At 42.5% G+C, this 18,764-nt stretch overlaps 1 protein-coding gene across 5 annotated transcripts in view; it reads right to left on the minus strand.

The window, feature by feature from the left end:
* The window catches only part of ttc26 (tetratricopeptide repeat domain 26), a 78,910-nt gene that overhangs the window by 23,410 nt on the left and 36,736 nt on the right, over positions 1-18,764 (minus strand). For 4 of the 5 annotated variants that reach the window (XM_041177771.1, XM_041177770.1, XM_041177772.1 and 1 more), the window contains 3 exons: positions 16,204-16,267; positions 11,327-11,415; positions 1,748-1,831 (listed from right to left, as the gene is read on the minus strand). In XM_041177771.1, coding sequence (XP_041033705.1) covers positions 1,748-1,831; positions 11,327-11,415; positions 16,204-16,267 — 237 coding nt within the window. Of the gene's footprint in view, positions 1-1,747; positions 1,832-5,700; positions 5,778-11,326; positions 11,416-16,203; positions 16,268-18,764 lie in introns of all 5 variants that reach the window. The other variant, XR_005941745.1, reaches the window with a different exon arrangement.

An 18,764-nucleotide genomic window follows, 5' to 3' on the forward strand; every position in this document is an offset into this window, starting at 1 on the left:
AGGCTCACAATCACAATTCCCCTCATGCCACCATCCCAGCTAGAGTGCTGAGAGATAGGTACAGAGTAGTGAGCAGCAAAGTACAAAATTATAGCGTGAAGACTATTAATACTGATTAGAGGGTGAAAGATGCACACAGCATCAAAAAAGCTAAAAAAGTGAAGGTAAAACACAGCCCCCTCCAGTCAGTGATTAGATGAGCCACAAATTACAAAGTATCCAGGATTAATTCACTAAGTTGCCCTGAGTTAGCTGATCTCAGGGCAGTACAATTCATCTCAGTGCCCTGAGTGAGGGAAGGGAAATTCAGCCAGAGTTCCTTAAATAGCTGCCAGTGACTCCTGCTGGAGATTCGTGTGTGGATTCTGGGCAAGCACGGGATCAGGGTGAGCCAAGTTGTAGTGCAACACGTAAGGAATGAACCATCATACATGAAGAACTGCCACTGGGCAGTGCCAATTAAGAGTCAATGCCTTCAAGAGGAGGAGAAAAATGGCAAGAAGCAGCTATTTCTTTCACAATACACAGAATGGACTTGATTTCACAAATCACTTGAGGCAAGGATGTCCAAACTTCTGACTTTGTGGGCCACCTAGTTTAAATTTCTGTTCCCATTAATACCTCAAGCTGCTGATACTAACAGAACTTGAGGCTCTTGATTTAAGATTTATCCACCAATGAGACAACAGGACCACAACTCTCCCAGCCTGCAGAGTTCAAACAGGACAAAACAGCAAGGAAGAAGTAGAAGAACAAATAGGATAGAGGTTCCTGGCTGCAAGGGTACGATAGCATGTTTTGGGGTCACACTTAGTGTTGGATCAGTTGCCCACGGTGTACGAATGCAATGGAAAGAAAAATTGTGCAGGGTATTTAAGGGACAGCTGATCTGATAATCGTAATTTTTTTTAGCTCTTTTTGTGCCTCTGCTGAGACTGAAAGTTCCAGTGATATATGCATAGATGTCAGGAAGCTTTTTTTAAAAAGCTAGAATGGGTTTGCCGGGAAGGATGGCTAAAGCCGAGGTACAGAACTCACTTAAGTAAGAGCTCAATGTCCTCACTGAAAGATGTTGCGGTTGGTATTCTCTAAGGACTGGGTTAAATGGGCTAATGGGCTTTCTATATTGGAACCTAACATGGGAACTGTGCTCTATCCAAGGTACTCCCCCCTTTTTTTGAATATGTTCAGGAAAACTTTTCTTGAAGTTTTTTGAAAACAAATATGCAACTCCTACAAAATACACCAAGACCCATGGATCTGAACTCCTTGTTAAGACACTTCACCAACAGACTGCAGATGTCCAGCCTGTAGAGAAGCAATGGGTCCCCTCTCTCCAGACCAGCCTGTAAACCTCAGGAAGCCAGGCAACAGGCAGTGAACTCTGCAGTGAAGTTTTTCAGGCTCCTGTGACTTACAGTAGAACCCACTGACTATTCCAGAGTCATATCCCTCTTGCACATTGTCCCAAGGTAGTATTTATAGGGATGTCTCCTGTTGGTGTTTAAGAATCATTGAGGCCAGATGGTCTGTACAAATCACTTATGCGTTGCCCTGAACCAATCGAACTACAGGAAATCCTTTTCCCCCCCTTGTTAGCACCACGATTAGTGCTAATAAAATGTCTGCAGTATGTCTATCTACCCAAAGAGATCCCGACATCCCTAAAGGAGGACCACAATTTTTCTGAAGTTGCAGTCCAAGTGCTTCAAAATAATGGTGCAGCTCAATTGCCTGAGCAGCTTACCTCCTCAGCCTCCTTGAAGTTGCCAACAGCTGCTTTTGCCTGTGCATAGTTGAAGTTAAAAAGGTCATCATTATAGAAGTAACTCTGTTTAAAAAAAGGAATAATGTGTCACATCCTACAGACATTCGCTATAATACCCTACCTGGCATAATGTTCATAGAAAACGTTTCATTGAAAATCAGAGGTAGATGAAGGAGTCAGATCTCCTTCCCATCTTGTAATACACTCCCCAGTGAACTTTCTGAGTCTGTTATTTTCTTCCATTTTCAACTTTTCCCCCACCACCCCAACTATGTGCTGTGCTCCCAGGACTCTTATAATTTCAGTTCCACCATATGTGTATGAGAATGACTGAACAGAGACATGCTGTCAAAGCTTTTCATCTTGCACTCATCAGGACAGATTGTATCCAATACCTAATTGGTATCCTTGCAAATCTTTCCTGATAAGTGCAAGACGAAAAACTAGTCTCTTTTTTCAGCGATACTTAAGTTCTGTACCACCTAGCAACTATTTAATATGTGTATGGGTGGTCCCTTTCCTTACCTATGTGGGGGAGGAGGAGAAGAATCTCCCCTTACTGGGCTAGACCTTGGTAGTCTATCGCCAACAGACTGCAGCACCTCGAATGAACTTTGTTAAGTGTGTCTGCCGACAGCTGCTCCTCATTCACGGCAGAAACACTTATCCTATATTGTGCAGTGAAATTCAGCACATGGGTCACAGTTTGATCTTTCAGACTCTGTAAACCTGGAGTGTTTACTTTGTGCACTGGTGAAGTGAATATATGCCTCCTTCCAATTTATAATCAACAGAAAGCTGTTTAAGGTACACATCCCAGGAAAGAATAAAGAAATGCAAATCTACTTTCTTCCATTTTATAAAAGAGCATACGTATAAAATTCAACTACTTACAGCCAGGAGATTTCAATTCGAAATGAGATTTTTGAGAGAATTTTGTGCTTATAAAAGGTGAGGGGCAACAGAGCTGGGCAATGGAACACTTTCTCACTTTTGGTTCTCAGCTTCAGCATCAAGCATTTTCAAGCGAGGCATAGCCTGGGTTAGGTACTGGGAAAAGCTCGCTCCACTCTGTCACAACAATATACCACTGCCCTAATCTCAGAACTAGGTCTTTTAGTACACAAGACTGACATTTCCATTACCCATGTCAACTGTCCCAGAAAGCCATTAGTTTCAATTTGTCTAAGTTTGGGCAGCTTTGTTGTCTCTGCCCCTGTCTACTGGGCTAATCAAACCAAACTTTGAAGAAGTTTGGCTCTGAAGAAGAGTCATACAGTTTCGAAACATTAATTTTCACTCTCCACAGATGCTGCCAGAGTTGCTGAGTTTTTCCAGCATTTTCTGTTTTTATATCAAACAAAACTTTGCCTAGGCCCATACCAATAGCAGTGATTGGAATCTTCTGATCATAGTAGAGTTGATAAGCCTCACTTCCTGCTCCTTTGATCCTATTTTCAACTGCTGCCCACCCAACTACTCCTCCTGGCCCTCATATTAGCGGATATTGTTAACTATTTTCTCTTCTCAGGTTCTGTCCTTCTCTCCTTCAAATCTGCCATCATTGCTTCTCTCCTCAGAAAACCCATCCTTTACCACCTTGTCCTTGCAGACATTCAATCTATCCCCAACCTCCATTTCCTCTCCAAGGTCCTTGAATGTGTTGTTGCCTACCAAATCTGTGCCCATCATTCCCAGAATTCCATGGTTGAACCCCTCTGATCAGGTTTCTGTCTTTGTCACATAATGAAATGCTATTGAAACGGCAGTTATCAAAGTAGAAAACGATATCCTATGTGATGTAAGACAGGTAAACTGCCCCATCTCATTCTTCTTGACCTGTATGTAACCTTAACTTAGTTGACCACATCATCCCCCTCCAATGACTTTCCACTGTCATCCAGCTGGGTGGGACTGTACTTGCCTGATTCCATTCTTATCTAAGCAGTTGTAGCCAGAGATCACCTGTACTGGTTTCTCTTCCCACTCGTGCACTGTTGCCTCGTGTTCCCCAAGGATCTATCCTTTGCCCCTACATGTTGCCCCTTGGCAGCATCATCCAAAAACACAGCGTCAGTTCCCATGCGTATGCTGTTGACACCCAGCTCTACCTCACCATCATCTCTCTCAAGCCCCACCCACTGTCTCTAATTCATCACAATGTTGTCTGACATTCTGGATGTGTAGAAATTTCCCTTAACAAAATACTGGGAAGACTAATGCCACTGTCTCTACTACAAACTGTTCTTTAGACATTGACTCCATCCCTCTCCCTGACAAATGTGTCTGAACCAAACTTTCACAGTGGGTGTCATTTTTGACCCCAAAATGAGCTTCCAACCAAATATCCATGCCTTCATACGATCACCCTTTTCCTCCTGCATAATACAGCCTGACTCTAACCCACATCACCTCATCTGCTGCTGAAACTCTCATCCATGCCTTTGTTAGCTAAAGGCTTGACTATTCCAACACAACCTAGGCTGGTCTCCCACTTTCTATGCTCTGTAAACTAAAAGGCACCTAAAGTTCCAATGTCCATGTTCTAACTTGAGCTGAATCCAATTTATCCATCAGCCCTGTGCTCAATGACCTACAATGACATCTGGTTAAGCAACACTTCAATTTTAAAATTTACTTTTGTTTTAAAATCCCTCCATGGCCTCACCCCTTCCAATCTCTATAATCTACTCCAGCCCTAACTGCCCTCGAAAATTGAGCACTCCTCCAATTCTGTCCTCCTAAGTATCCCCAATTTTAATTGCTCTATCATTGATGACTATGCCTTTAGCTGACTAGGGCCTAAGCTCTGGAATTCCCTCCAAACCTTTCTGCCTCTCTATCTCTCTTTCTTCATTTAAGATATGCCTTAAAATTCTATCTCTTTGTCCAAGCTTTTGGTTATGTACCCTAATATCTCCCTACATAGCTCAGTGCCAAATTTTATTTGATAATGCAACTGTGAAGTGCCTTGGGACATTTTACTACATTGAAGGCACTGCATAAATATATATTATTGCTGATATAAAGCTAAGTCTCAAAGGCAGAAGATCAGTAATCCAATACATTCAAGTCCCTTGACAGTCTTGTGTTTTGATAGACACACAGAAGGATTGGACTGGTTACCAGTAAATATCTCTGGATTTATAGAATCTACCCTAGAGGGTTTACAAGACATGGAAACAGATTGTGGAGCTGATTTATATCCTCAAGTTCACCTAATACCAACTGTCCCAACTATTTGAGTCCGTGCTTTACATTGTAAAATTTCAATCTCTTTTGATTTATATGGTATTCCTTTGCTATCAGCCCAGTACGTCATTTGCCTTTTTCAAGTGCAGTTAAGCACTGGATTAACAACTTCGTCAATTGGTCCTGTGTAACCAACCACCTTTCTTGATCAGTACGTTAGATAAGAGTTCACTGTAATACCTACTCTCTCTTTTGGTTCTTCACTCCCAAACTAATTATTTTACATTTATCTCACATTAAATTGCATTTGTCACCTATTGGCCTGGTTTCCTTAAATATCTAATTTTTTCTGGTTGAATTGACCTTCATTATTTGCCTCTTGTCCTGTTTTGATCATCTTTTTCAAACTTAGGGAATTTGCTTATGATGTTCCAAAGTGGTCCCAAGACACCCTCAGAATACTCAGTTTTCTTGCACTCTGAGAAGGTCTAATTTAGAGCTATTTTTGGTTGCCTATTTTTAAGCTGATTTTCTAACTGTTGCTATGCTTCAACAGCTATTCTCTGACTCGTTATCTTTCCTAATAATCGCCAAGGTGGAACATTGCCAAAAGCTTTCTGAAAATCCAAGTGTACAATATCAACTGCATTTATCTCCATTAGCATTTATCTTTATTTGAAGCGTTATACTGTATTAGTAACATATTCAAACATTTCTGCAGCTTCAGCAAACATGTTTACCTTTCCTGAATCCATGAAGAACCCCCTTCCGCCATTCATGGAGATCTGATCTCCTTCTGGTAACTTTACACCTTAACCTTGGAAGGGAGAGGTAAAGTCACCTAATATATTTTTTGTTTCTGCATTACAGCATCTTGTCAACCAAAAACGAACCAACAGCTTTTTTTTAAACTGCAAATAACCCTCTACTTTTACCTGAGATGTTCTCCTTAATCTTACATCTAATGTCTTGTTGGTATTTCATTACCCTTTTCATTGAATTCCTTGTACATTTCAAAAGCCTTCTATTAATCCCCAATACGACTCTTCATATCTATATTTAACCACATTGGCTTTTGTTACTCTTTAATCTCTTGATTTGACCAAAATTAATCCTGACGGTAGCCTCACCAGCACATCCAATTTATCTACTCATAGAAAGGTGCAGTGTAGAAGGTTATCATACTGCATATTGTGTTTGTGCCAGCTCTTTGAAAGAGCTGTACAATTAGTCCACTTCCTGCTCTTTCCTCACAGCCCTTCAACCTTTTTCTCTTCTCTTCAAGTATTTATCGAATTCCTTTCTGAAAGTTACTGGCATTCTATTACAACAATTCACTCCGGAAAAAACTGTTCTCTCATCACCTCAGGTTCTTTTCCCAAGGAGCTCAAACCTGTGCCCTCTGGTTACCAATGTTTCAGTAGCTGTAAACAAATTCTCCTTAATTAAACTATAGAAACTCTTCATCATTTTGGACACCTTTAATAAATCTCTTTTGGATTTTCTCTGTTCTAAGGAGATACATTGTTGATCCCCGCCAAACTAAATTTACACTCCATGAAGACTGCGTTTTTGAAATTCAAATTTTAATTCACTGTCCTTTTTACGCATGTTTATAAATATTTCAGTTCTAATATTATGATGACTGCAGCTTAGGTGTCTACTATATATCTGAGATTATCTGAGAACACTAGGTGACTTGCTCATTCGGAGTGCCAGTGCAGATATGACCGGCCGAATTCTGTGATCTCTGTGCTCCTTCAATTCTGGACTCTTGAGCATCACCAATTTTCATTGGTCCACTATTGGTCGATATTCCATTCACCTGCCTAGGCCCTAAGATCTGGAATTTCCTTCCTAAATCTCTCTTCTATTTCTCTCTTCTCATTTAAACCATTGCTTAAAATTTACCTAATTGATCAAGCTCTTAGTCATCTATTCTAACATCTCCTACGTATCAAATTTTGATATCGCTTCTGTGAAGTGCCTTGGGATGTTTTTACTACATTAAAGGCACTGTACAAATGTTTTATGCAATGGCTGTGTCACGTTTAATCCAGAATAGCCTCTGACTTCACTGGCTGTTGACAAACTGAGTCAGAAAGAAATGGGCACCAACTCTAGAAGCAAGGTAGTCTTCAATTCACTCCACGATACAATCTCAATCAGCATCTGTGTAATTGCATACATTCACAGGCCTTCCTTATTTGTACAAAATTTTCCAATCACAAAACATCAGAGATGCAAATCCTGTGAAAAACAATCGTTCTCAGGGTTTGGGTGTCGTTGGGTGTAGTTGCCCTCGAGAATCTGTGGTGAACCTTCCTCTTGAACCACTGGTAACAATTCGATATGAGTGGCTTTTTATGCCACAGGTGTTAGCCATGGTTCAGTGGGTAGCACTTGCGCCCCTGAGTGAGAAGGTTGTGGATTTAAGTCCCATTCCAGGACTTGAACACAAAAATCAAGGCTAACAGTGAATACTGAGGGAGTGTTGCACTGCACTTCACCTTCTGGGTGAGTCATCAAATTGACAAGCAATCTGTCCTCTACGGTGGAAATAAAAGTTCCCGTGATGCTATCCTCAGTGTCCTGACCAACATTGATCCCACAACCAACTTTACTAAAAAGAGCTTATCTAGATTGCTGTTTGTGAGAGTTTGCTGTGCAGAAATTGACTGCTGCATTTCCTATATTAAAACAGGGTCTGCACTTTGAAAGTGCTTTATTAGCTATAAAGAACTTTGGTATGGCCTGTGATCATTAAAGGCACTATACAAACGCAAGTATTTTTTTTCTGTTCATTTCAGCAGGAAGTTCAGTCAATCAGGCTAGTGTGTGACCGCAGTCATATGTAGGCCAGACTGGGTAAGGCCTAAGGTGAATCAGCGGGTTTTTAATGACAATCCAGATTCACAGAATTTTAATGTCACAAGGCCATTTGGCATCGTGTCTGTATCATCTCTCCAAATGAGCATTATGACCTAGTGGCTCTGCCTTATCCCCGTGCCCTTGCACGTTGTTTCTATTCAATTAATCATCCGATGCCCTCTTGAATGCCTCCAACACACTTCTGGGCTGTGCATTCCAGACCCGAACCACTCGTTGTGTGAAAACGTTTTTTCTCACGTCACATTTGCTTATTTTGTAAATCACTTTAAATCTGTGCCCTCTTGTTCTTGATCCTTTTATGAGCAGGCACAGCTTCTCTCTATCTACTCTGTGCAGCCCCCTCATGATTTTGAACATCTCTATCAAATCTCCTCTTAGCCTTCTTCTTTCCAAGGAGAACAGTCCAAACCTCTCCAATCTATCCGCAGAGCTGAAGTTTCTCACCCTGGAACCATTCTTGTAAACTTCTTCTGCACTCTCTCCAATGTGTCCACATCCTTCTTATAATGTGGTGCCCAGAACTACACCCAAATTCCAGCTGTGGTCTAACAAGTGTCTTATATAAATTCAGCATAACCTCCCTGCTTTTGTACTCTATGCCTCTATTAGTAAAGCCCAGGATACTATATGCTTTATTAACTGCTCTCTCCACCTGTCCTGCCACCTTCAGTGATCTATGCACATATACATACACGCAGGTCTTTCTGCTCCTGCACCCAATTCAAAATTTCACCCTTTATTTTATATTGCCTATCCATGTTCTTCCTACCAAAATGCATCACCTCATATTTCTCCACATTGAACATCTTCTGCCACCTAACTGTCCAGTCCGCCAACTTGTCTACGTCCACTTGAAGCTCCACACCATCCTCCTCGCTGTTCACAACACTTCCAAGCTTTGTATCATCCGCAAACTTTGAAATTGTCCCCTGCACACCAAGATCTAGATCATTAATATATATCAGGAAAAGCAAGGGTCCCAATACTGACCCCTGGGGAACTCCACTACAAATCGTACTCCAGCCTGAAAAATATCCATTGACCATTACTCTCTGCTTCCTATTTTTCAGCCAATTTTTTATCCACGTTGCTACTGTCCCTTTTATTCCATGAGCAATAACTTTTCTCACAAGTCTGCTGTGAGGCACTGTGTCAAATGCTTTTTGAAAGTCCATGCACACCAGATCAACAGCATTACCCTCATTGACCTTTTCTGTTTCCTCTTCAAAAAAGGCTCCAGCAAGTTAGTTAAACACGATTTCCCTTTTGGAAATCCATGCACGCTCTTCCTTACCAACCCATATTTTTCCATGTGACTACTAATTCTATCCTGATAATTGTTTCTAGAATCTTGCCCACCACTGAAGTTAAACTGACTGGTCTGTAATTGCTGGGCTTATCCTTACAACCTTTTTTGAACAAGGGTGTAATGTTTGCAATTCTCCAGTCCTCTGGCACCACTCTGGCCAGTGTCCCTGCAATTTTGACTCTCACTTCCTTCAATATCCTTGGATGCATCTCATCTGGTTCCAGTGCCTTATCAATTTTAAGTGCCAACAGTCTATTCTATGCTTGTCAAATCTGAACCATTCTAGTGACAGTTTCCTCGTCTCTCACCATGGCTTGGGTAGCATCTACCTCTTTGGTAAAGATGAACGCAAAGTATTAATTTAATACCTCAGTCATGGCACCTTAGTCCACGTATAAATTCCCTTTTGGGTCCCTAATTGGCCCTTTTACTATTTATATGTCTCAGAAGACTTTGGGATTCCGCTTCATGTTGGCTGCCAGTCTTTTCTCATAATTCCTCTTTTTCACTTCCCCTCTGAACCTTCTGTATTCCTTTTGGTTCTCAATTGTATTTTCTACCTGACACCTGTCAAAAGTACACTTTTTCTTCTTTATCTTAATTTCAATCTCCTTTTTCATTCAGTGGCTCAGGATTTGTTTGCCCTACCTTTCCCTTTCAATGGAACATACATTGATTGTGCCCAAACCAATTCTTCTTTGAAGGTAGCCCATTGTTCAGCTACAGTTTTTCCTGCCATTCTTTCATTCCAGTTTATCCAGCCTAACTTCGTTCTTGCCCCATCAAAGTTGGCTCTTGCCCAGTTAATTATTCTTACTCTGGATTGCCTATCGTCCTTTTCTATCATCATCCTAAAAACGTACAATACAATGATCAGTCTCCTAAATGTTCCCCCACTGACACTTGATCTATTTGGCCCACCTCATTTCCAAGAACCAGATCCAACAGTTCATCTTTTCTTGTTAGATTGGACACATGCTGCTGCAAAAAATTCTCCTGAACACAATCTAGGAACCTTTGCCCCTCTCCACCCTTTACACTACCACTGTCCCAGTCTACAGTCGGGTAATTAAAGACATCCATTATAACTACTCTATAATGCTGCATCTCTCTGTAATTTCTCTGCAGATTTGTTCTTTTACGTATTTCTCACTATTTGGCGGTCTATAGGCCACACCAAGCAATGTAATTGCACCCTCTTTTTTCCTTAGCTCTAACCAAATTGATTCTGCCCTTGAACCCTCTGGGTGTCCTCTTTCTCTAGCGCTGCAATACTCTCCCTAACCGATACCGCCACCCCTCCTCCTTTCCTATCTCTTCTGAACACCTTGTACCCAGGAATATTTAACACCAAATTCTGCCCTTCCTTGAGCCTGGTCTCGGTTATCGCCACAACATCACGTTTCCACATGGCAAATGGCGCCTGTAATTCACCAATCTTATTTACTATACTCCGTACATTCACATACATGCATGGTAACCCTGATTTAGATTTTGTTACTTTCTTCTTTGCCCTGGCTTTACCTATTAACTTAATATTCTCTATACTAGTGCTATCTGTCCCTCCCAGTATTTTGTGCACCCTGGTGTTTCTCTCTAATATTTTCTCTTGGTTCCCATACCCCTGCTGAGTTAGTTTAAAGCCCTCCCAACAGAACTAGCAAAATACCCCACAAGGAACTCAGTCTCAGCTCTGTTCACGTGCAACTCGGCTTGTACAGGTGTCATCTCCCCTAGAGCCACTCCCAGTGCTCCAGGAATCTAAAGCCCTCCCTCCTGCACCATCTTTCCCGTCATGCATTCATCTGCCTTATCCTCCTATTTCTGTACTCATTGGCATATGGCACTGGGAGTAATCTGGAGATTACTACATTTGAGGTCCTATTTGCTAATTTTCTACCTAGCTCCCTAAATTCTGATTGCAGGACTACATCCCCCTTCCTACCTAAGTCATTGGTACCAATGCGGACCACGATCTCTGGCTGATCACTCTCCCCCAGAAGAACATCCTGCAGCCGTTCTGTGACATCCTTAACCCTAGTTACTAGTCCAGTAATATGATCACAAACCCCAGGTCACTTGTCTAACATCTCAAATGTACAACGACCACATAAAGGGGGTGAGAACCTGGAGTAAAGATATAAAACAAAAAAAATGCGACTGACCTTGACAGAGTTTAGGTAGATCAGAACATCTTCAAATTGTTTCAGTAGGAAAAAACATGAGGCCATACACTGACGTCCAGGGATGGTATCTGAAAATAAAACAGGAGTGTTATACAAGGAATAAAAGAAAATGATTGGGAAGTAAACTGTGGTTCTTTTGCAGAGATCTTGTGTGTGAGGTTCATTTCCCAATCTTAATACAATGCCTACAACACATTACAAGCTGGACCACTGGGCAGATTTAAAAAAAAAGTTAGTTTCACTGCTTTAAAATCTCCACGAGGTCACAAGCAAACCCTTGTGTAAGGATGAGTGAGCATACTGGCCTCAGTACTCTTTGGGAAGTGCAGATAACCATTAAAATGATTTGTAAACTGACATAGGGAAGAGAAGTGATACAGGGGCTGAACTGTATGACCTTTAATCCCTTATCAGCATGCTGTCCTCATGCCTTTGAAAATGGGGTCGCCAGGAACAGCACAGCAGAAACATACTTTTAATTTATTCTTTCACAGGATGTGGGCATTGCTGGCAAGACCAGCATTTATTGCCCATCCCTAATTGGTGGTGGTGGTGAGCTTACTTCATGAATTGCTGCAGTCATGTGGTGTAGGTACACCCACAGTGCTACTAGAAAGTAAGTTCCAGGATTTTGACCCAATGACAGTGAAGGAAGGGCAATATAGTTCCAAGTCAGGATGGTGTGTGGAGTGGAACTTGTAGATGGTGATGTTCCCATGCATCTGCTGCCCTTGTCCTTCTAGGTCAGGGGTGGGGAACCTTTTTCCTCATCAAGGTCCACTTACACATAGACAAAATCAGTCATGGGCCACACACACACACAAACCAACTTAATTTATTTTTTTTTTAAAGAGATAATATAGAAAAATTTAACTCACCCACTGCTTTAATGCAATGGTTGAGGTTGCTTCTCCTTAATGAGCTTCGTTATTGTAGATTCTACACCATTCACAATGACTAGTACTTCCGTCTGCATTGCTGCTGCTTCCAAAACCTCCTGCTGTGTTCACCAGAGGCATGAACACTGTGGACAATGACTGCTACTGTTGGTGACCTTTAAGTGATGGAGTTTGACTCGCCACCACCTTCTCAAGGGCAATTAGAGGTGGGCAATAAATGCTGGCCTAGCCAGTGATGCCTGCATCCCATGAATGAATAATTAAAAAATGGCACAGTCTGAACTTGCCTCCTTTGCTAAACTCTGTTAGGTAATGGGACTAAATTTTGTTATGGGGTGGTCCTCTGATATGCCCTGGCATTCTCCTTTCCTCATCCTCCAGAGAGTTTGGTCCTGAGGCAAATGCCCACGGTGTTACAGGAGAGTGGTAGCAAACAGAAATGGACAGGGTCGCTTAGAGCAGAACGAGGCCTGCACTGAATGCCAACTGAAATGGTAATGAGTGTGCCGTTTAACAGTGGGAATATCACAGGATGCTCCCATTAGGCAATGTATACCCTTGAACAGGTAAAAAAAAATAGCAGCAAATGTTTCCTGGCCTAGCTAGCAGCTGACTGCCTGTTAAGAAATTTTCGTATGAATAGGCTTTGCTGAAAGAAGCAGCATTTGCATGAAATCGTTGGCAAGTTAGTTATTAATTTGTGTATGCTCTGTTTTCTTTGTCTATGACTATTTATTTAGGAATTGTTTTCTGATATATTTTTTGAAATCTCACCGCAGGCCGGATGAAAAAGTGCAATGGACCGCATTCGGTCCTCAGCTCGGGGACTCCTCACCGGTTCTCGGTGTAGAGGTCATGGGTTTGGAAGGTGCTATCGAAGGAGCCTTGGTGAGTTGCTGCAGTGAATCTTGCCACTCTGTGTCAGTGATGAAGGGAGTGAATGTTAAGGTGGTGGATGGAGTGCCGATCAAGCCGGCTGCTTTGTTCTGGATTGTGTCAACCTTTTTTTGACTGTTGTTGGAGCTGCACTCATCCAGTCAAATGGACAGTATTCCAACACACTCCTGACTTGTGCCTTGGTGATGGTGGACAGGCTTTGGGAAGTCAGGTGATGAGTTACTCGCCACAGGATTCCTAGCTTCTGACCTGCTCTGGTAGCCATAGTATTTATACGGCTAGTCCAGTTCAGTTTCTGGCCGATTGTAGCCCCCAGGATATTGATAGTGGGGGGGGATTCAGCAATGGTTAAGCCATTAAATGTCAAGGGGCGATGGTTAGGTTCTCTCTTGTTGTAGATGGTCATTGCCTGGCACTTGTGTGGCATGAATGTTACTTGCCACTTATCAGCCCAAGCCTGAAAGTTATCTAGGTCTGGCTAACATGGGCACGGACTGCTTCAGTACCTGAGGAGTTGTGAATGGTGCTCAATGTTGCGCAATCATCAGCGAACACCCTCATTTCTGACTTTATGATGGAGGGAATATCATTGATGAAGCAGCTAAGATGCTTGGGCCTAGGACACTATTCTAAGTAACACTCGCATTAATTTCCTGGGGCTGAGATGATTGACCTCTAACAACCACAACCATCTTCCTTTGAGCTAGATTTGACTCCATGACATTGGTTGGTCAATGGGGAATTTCCCCCCCACCGATTCCCATTGACTCCAGTTTTGCTAGGGCTCCTTGATGCCACACTTGGTCAAATGCAGCCTTGATGTCAAAGGCAGTCACTCTCACCTCCTCTCTGGAGTTCAGCTCTTCTGCCCATGTTTGAACCAAAGTTGCAATGAGGTTAAGAGCTCAGTTGCCCCGGCAGAACCCAAAATGAGCGTCACTGGGCAGGTTATTGCTGAGCAAGTGCTGCTTGATAGAACTATTGATGACCCCTTTCATTACTTTGCTGATGATCAAAAGTGGACTGATGGGGCAGTAATTGGCTGGATTGGATTTGTCCTGCTTTTTGTGCACAGGACATACCTAGGCAATGTTCCACAATGCCAGGTAGATGCCAGTGTTGTAGTCGCACTGAAACAGATTGGCTAGGGGAGCAGCTGGTTCTGGAACACAAGTTTACAGTACTATTGCTGGAATGTTGTCAGGACCCATAGCCTTTGCAGTATCCAATGCTTTCTGCCATTTCTTGATATCACGTGGAATGAATCGAATTGGCTGAAAACTGGCATCTGTGATGTGGGGGACGTCAGGAGGGGGACTGAGATGGAGCATGGTTGCAGCCTTGTCTTTTGAACTGATGTGCTGGGCTGCCCCATCATTGAGCATGGGGATATTTGCAGAGCCTCCAGTTAGCAGTTTAATTGTCCACCACCATTCATAATTGGAGTGTGCAGGGCCGCAGAGTTTAGATCTGATCTGCTGGTTGTGGGATCCCTTAGCTCTGTTTATCTCATGCTGCTTCCACTGTTTGGCTTGCAAGTAGTCCTGTGTTGTAGCCTCATTTTAAAGGTGCCAACCTGGTGCTGCTCCTGGCATGCCCTCCTGCATTCTTCATTGAACTAGGGTTGATTCCCCCAGCTTGATAGTAATGCTAGTGCGGGGGATTGCTAGGCTATGATTGCTAGATCTGTCTGAAACCTACCCCATTTAGCACACTGGTAATGCCACAAAACATGATGGAAGATATCCTCAATGTGAGGGACTTCAACTTCACAAAGACTGTGGGGTAGTCATGGACAACTGAATTTGTGACATGTAGGTTGGTGAGAACAAGGTCAAGTAGGTTTGTCCCCTCTGGTTGGCTCCTTCACCACCTGCCACAGACCCAGTGTAGCAACTATGTCCTTTAGGGCTCGGCCAGCTTGGTCTGTAATGGTGCTACCGAGCCATTCTTGGTTATGGACATTGTAGTTCCCCCACCCTGTGCCCTTGCCACCCTCAATGCTTCTTCCAAGTGGTGTTCAACACGGAGAAGTACTGACTCATCAGCTGAATGGGAGGGGGTGGCGGTGGGCAGGAGACAGAGAGACAGAAGCAGACAGGGAGAGACAAAGGCAGAGAGGGAGAGTGAGATAAACTACTCATCCATACATCTCAACTGTTAAGGTGCCCGTTCTTAAATATATTTCAGCAGATACTTCAACCCATGGAATTACAAGGGTATCTGGACAGGGTGCTAAGCTATTATAGTATGGGAACATATTTACTCCAAATAATGCCAGAATCTTTGTAAAACAAAACTATGCTTAAAACAGTGAAATTTCAGAATGGTTTCTTATTACTTGCACAGTACTTGGCTTCATTTCTGCTTATAGATTGTTGGTGTATAAAGCCACAAGTTGAGGTCCTGTTTATTCTCCAACTTCTTTTCTCTAATAGGCGAGGTAAGGAGATTTAACCTCCATTCAGACCACTAAAGAAGGGTGCACTATAATATGGAATATCTCAGGCTCTTTCAAGGCACTCAGCACCCATTACAATTAAATAGAGCATACCAATTTTAAGCTGGTCCCACAACACTCAAGAAGCTTGACACCATCCAGGACAATGCAATCCGTTTAACTGGCACCACATCCACAAACATTCACTCCCTCCATCACCAACGTACAGTAGCAGCAGTGCATACCATCTACAAGATGTACTGCAGGAATTCACCAAGGCTCCTTCAACCGTACCTTCCAAACTCACGATCACTACCATCTAGGACAAGGGCAGCAGATACATGGGAACACCACGACCTGGAAATTCCCCTCCAAGTCACTCACTATCCTGACTTGGAAATATATCATCCTTCACTGTCGCTGGGTCAAAATCCTGGAACTCCTCCCCGTAACAGCACTGTGGGTGTACCTACACCACATGGACTGCAGCGGTTCAAGAAGATAGCTCACCACCACCTTCTCAAGGGCAATGAGGGATGGGCAATAAATGCTGGCCCAGCCAGCAAAGGCCACATCCCATGAATGAATTTTTAAAAAATTAGCAAGGCTCAAGTACGTACCGCATTCACTGGCAGAGCCTCCGACTAGCTGGAAATACTGCTGTGCAATCTTCAGGTGCTCCCTCTGTGAGAAGTCAAAGAGACACACTCAGCTGTGAACATTTCTGTGCACTGGTTATCAACTGGCTTTTGTCAACACAGCACTAAATCAGCTTTCCTTTAAAACTTTTTCTTGCTGAATAAAGCTGGTAACATAAAAATATATCTACATCCTTGTAGGTTTTGGAATTGGCTCCAGGCCTCTGGTTTCTTCCTCACCCTCTGTTGGGAGTGACAAGGTAAAAAATCTGCCAAAGAATAAGAGTGAGCACACAAGGGTTTGATGGCCTTTTCATATCTTTGACACGTAGACAATAAAAATGTTCCACACCTTTCTGGTTGTTATCGATTCCTTTCTCTGAAGTGAAACAAGAAGCTCAATATATTGAAATTACTTTTGAACATTGAATGGTATAAGGAACAGGCAAGGTGTTAGTTAGCTGGGTGTATGAAATGTGGGACGTGCTTCCCATTTAACAAAAAAAGACCTTTCTAGGCCTCCATTCATGCCCCCCAGGTATAACTAAGAACAGTGGAGGAACCCTTACATGCACAATTCTCCTGCCTATTGTACACAAAGCATCTCTCAAAGTTGGGGGGAGGTGCAAGCTCCAATCCCAATCAAAGACTATGAGATAAATAAACTGGCCTCAAACTGCCAACCTGATTCAGCATTTACAGGCTGACTTATGACCATAAGACCTAGGAGCAGGAGTAGGCTATTCAGCCCATCGAGTCTGCTCTGCCATTCAATGAGATCGTGGCTGATCTGATAATCCTCAATTCCACTTTTCTGCCTTTTCCCCATAACCCTTGATTCCCTGACTGATTATAAATCTATCTCAGTCTTGAACATACTTAACAACCCAGCCTCTACAGCCCTCTGGGGTAAAGAATTACACAGATTGACTACCCCCAGAGAAGAAATTCCTCCTCATCTGTTTTAAATGGGTGACCCCGTACTCTGAGATTATGCCCTCTGGTCCTAGACTCTTCCACAAGGGGAAATAACCTCTCAGCATCTATCCTGTCAAGCCCCCTAAGAATGTTATATGTTTTAATAAGGTTGCCTCTCATTCTTCTAAATTCCAATGAGTACAGGCCCAATCTACTCAACCTCTCCTCATAAGAAAATCTCTCCATACCTGGGAACAACCTAGTGAACCTTCTCTGGATTGCTTCCAATGCCAGTATATCTTTCCTTGGATAAGGGGACCAAAACTATTCACATTATTCTCGGTATGGTCTAACTAGTGACTTCTAATAATTCTCAAAGAGCAAACCTAAAGAATAATGGTGATACATATCTAACTGATTAGTTTAAAATGCTAAAGGGGTTTGACAGGGTAGATACAAAAAAATCCATTTCCTTTGGTGGGAGAAATCAGAAGGGGGCATAATTTTAAAATGACATCAAGGTCACTCAGAAGTGGAAGCAAGAAGCATTTTGCCACTCAAAAGGTAGTAGAAATCTGGAACTCTGTCCCACTAAAGGCTGGATTCAGGGGGTCAACTGGAGTTTGGATGGCTGAGGTCAATGATATCCTTACATAATAAAAGTCAAATGATGTAGATCAAAGGCAGGTAAATGGAGTTGAGACACATCAACCATGACCTAATGGAATAGTGGCACAGAATCAAAAGACTGAATGACCAACTCTTGCTCCTATGTGACATCTGCTCCACTTGGGAGTCTTACTGATATCTTTCATGCCATAACATTTAAATTTAGCCCAAGAAGCAATATATGAGTTCATTTTTTAGCGATCATCCACCACTCTATGTGAATTCTCCTTTGGGGCCAAGCTGAGGAGCGAGAGGGCACGAGAGGTGTTTTAACTGTTTCAGTCCCAAGTACAATGGCAACCATTTGACAGTCAGTCAGAGAATCTCACAAGTAGAGAAAAATTAACCATAAAACATCCTTGGAATGTTACAAAGTGCATCACAGCCAATGTATTGCGCAGTAAATGCATTCTCTGTTGTAGTGTAGGCAAACCTGCAGTGCAACAGTAAGATCCCACAACCAGCAAATTTAGACAACCAGCCAGCGAATCTGTTTTTGTGGCATTGGTTAGCAGAATCATGTTGACCAGAACACCTAGAGATTGCTTTGCCATGGAATATTTTACAGTTCCTTGAACAGAAAGACAGAACCCCAGTTTAATGCCTTATCCAATAGACAGCAGCACTCCCTCAGTTTTGCACTGAAGTGTCAGTTTGAATTATGGGCTGAAGTCCTAGAGTGGAGCTTGAGCCCATGACCTTCGCAAAAAACGAGAATGTTAATAATTATACAGGAAGTGTGGTGTGCCAATGGTGTAGTAGAGGCCAAGTGTGTAGTAGCGTACGAGGTATTTATAAACATCATGCTGATTCCCAGTGTTGTTATTTCCTAACAGAATTGCTGAGGCTGATAGGAGAGTATTACTAATGAACTGGCAAAAATTCAAAACTGTAGCATTAATTCCATATGCGACTGTAGTGCTTGAAGGAACAGTCACAGATGCACAACAAAGGAA

Source organism: Carcharodon carcharias, chromosome 31 (genome assembly GCF_017639515.1).
Source record: "Carcharodon carcharias isolate sCarCar2 chromosome 31, sCarCar2.pri, whole genome shotgun sequence".
Taxonomy (NCBI): domain Eukaryota; kingdom Metazoa; phylum Chordata; class Chondrichthyes; order Lamniformes; family Lamnidae; genus Carcharodon; species Carcharodon carcharias.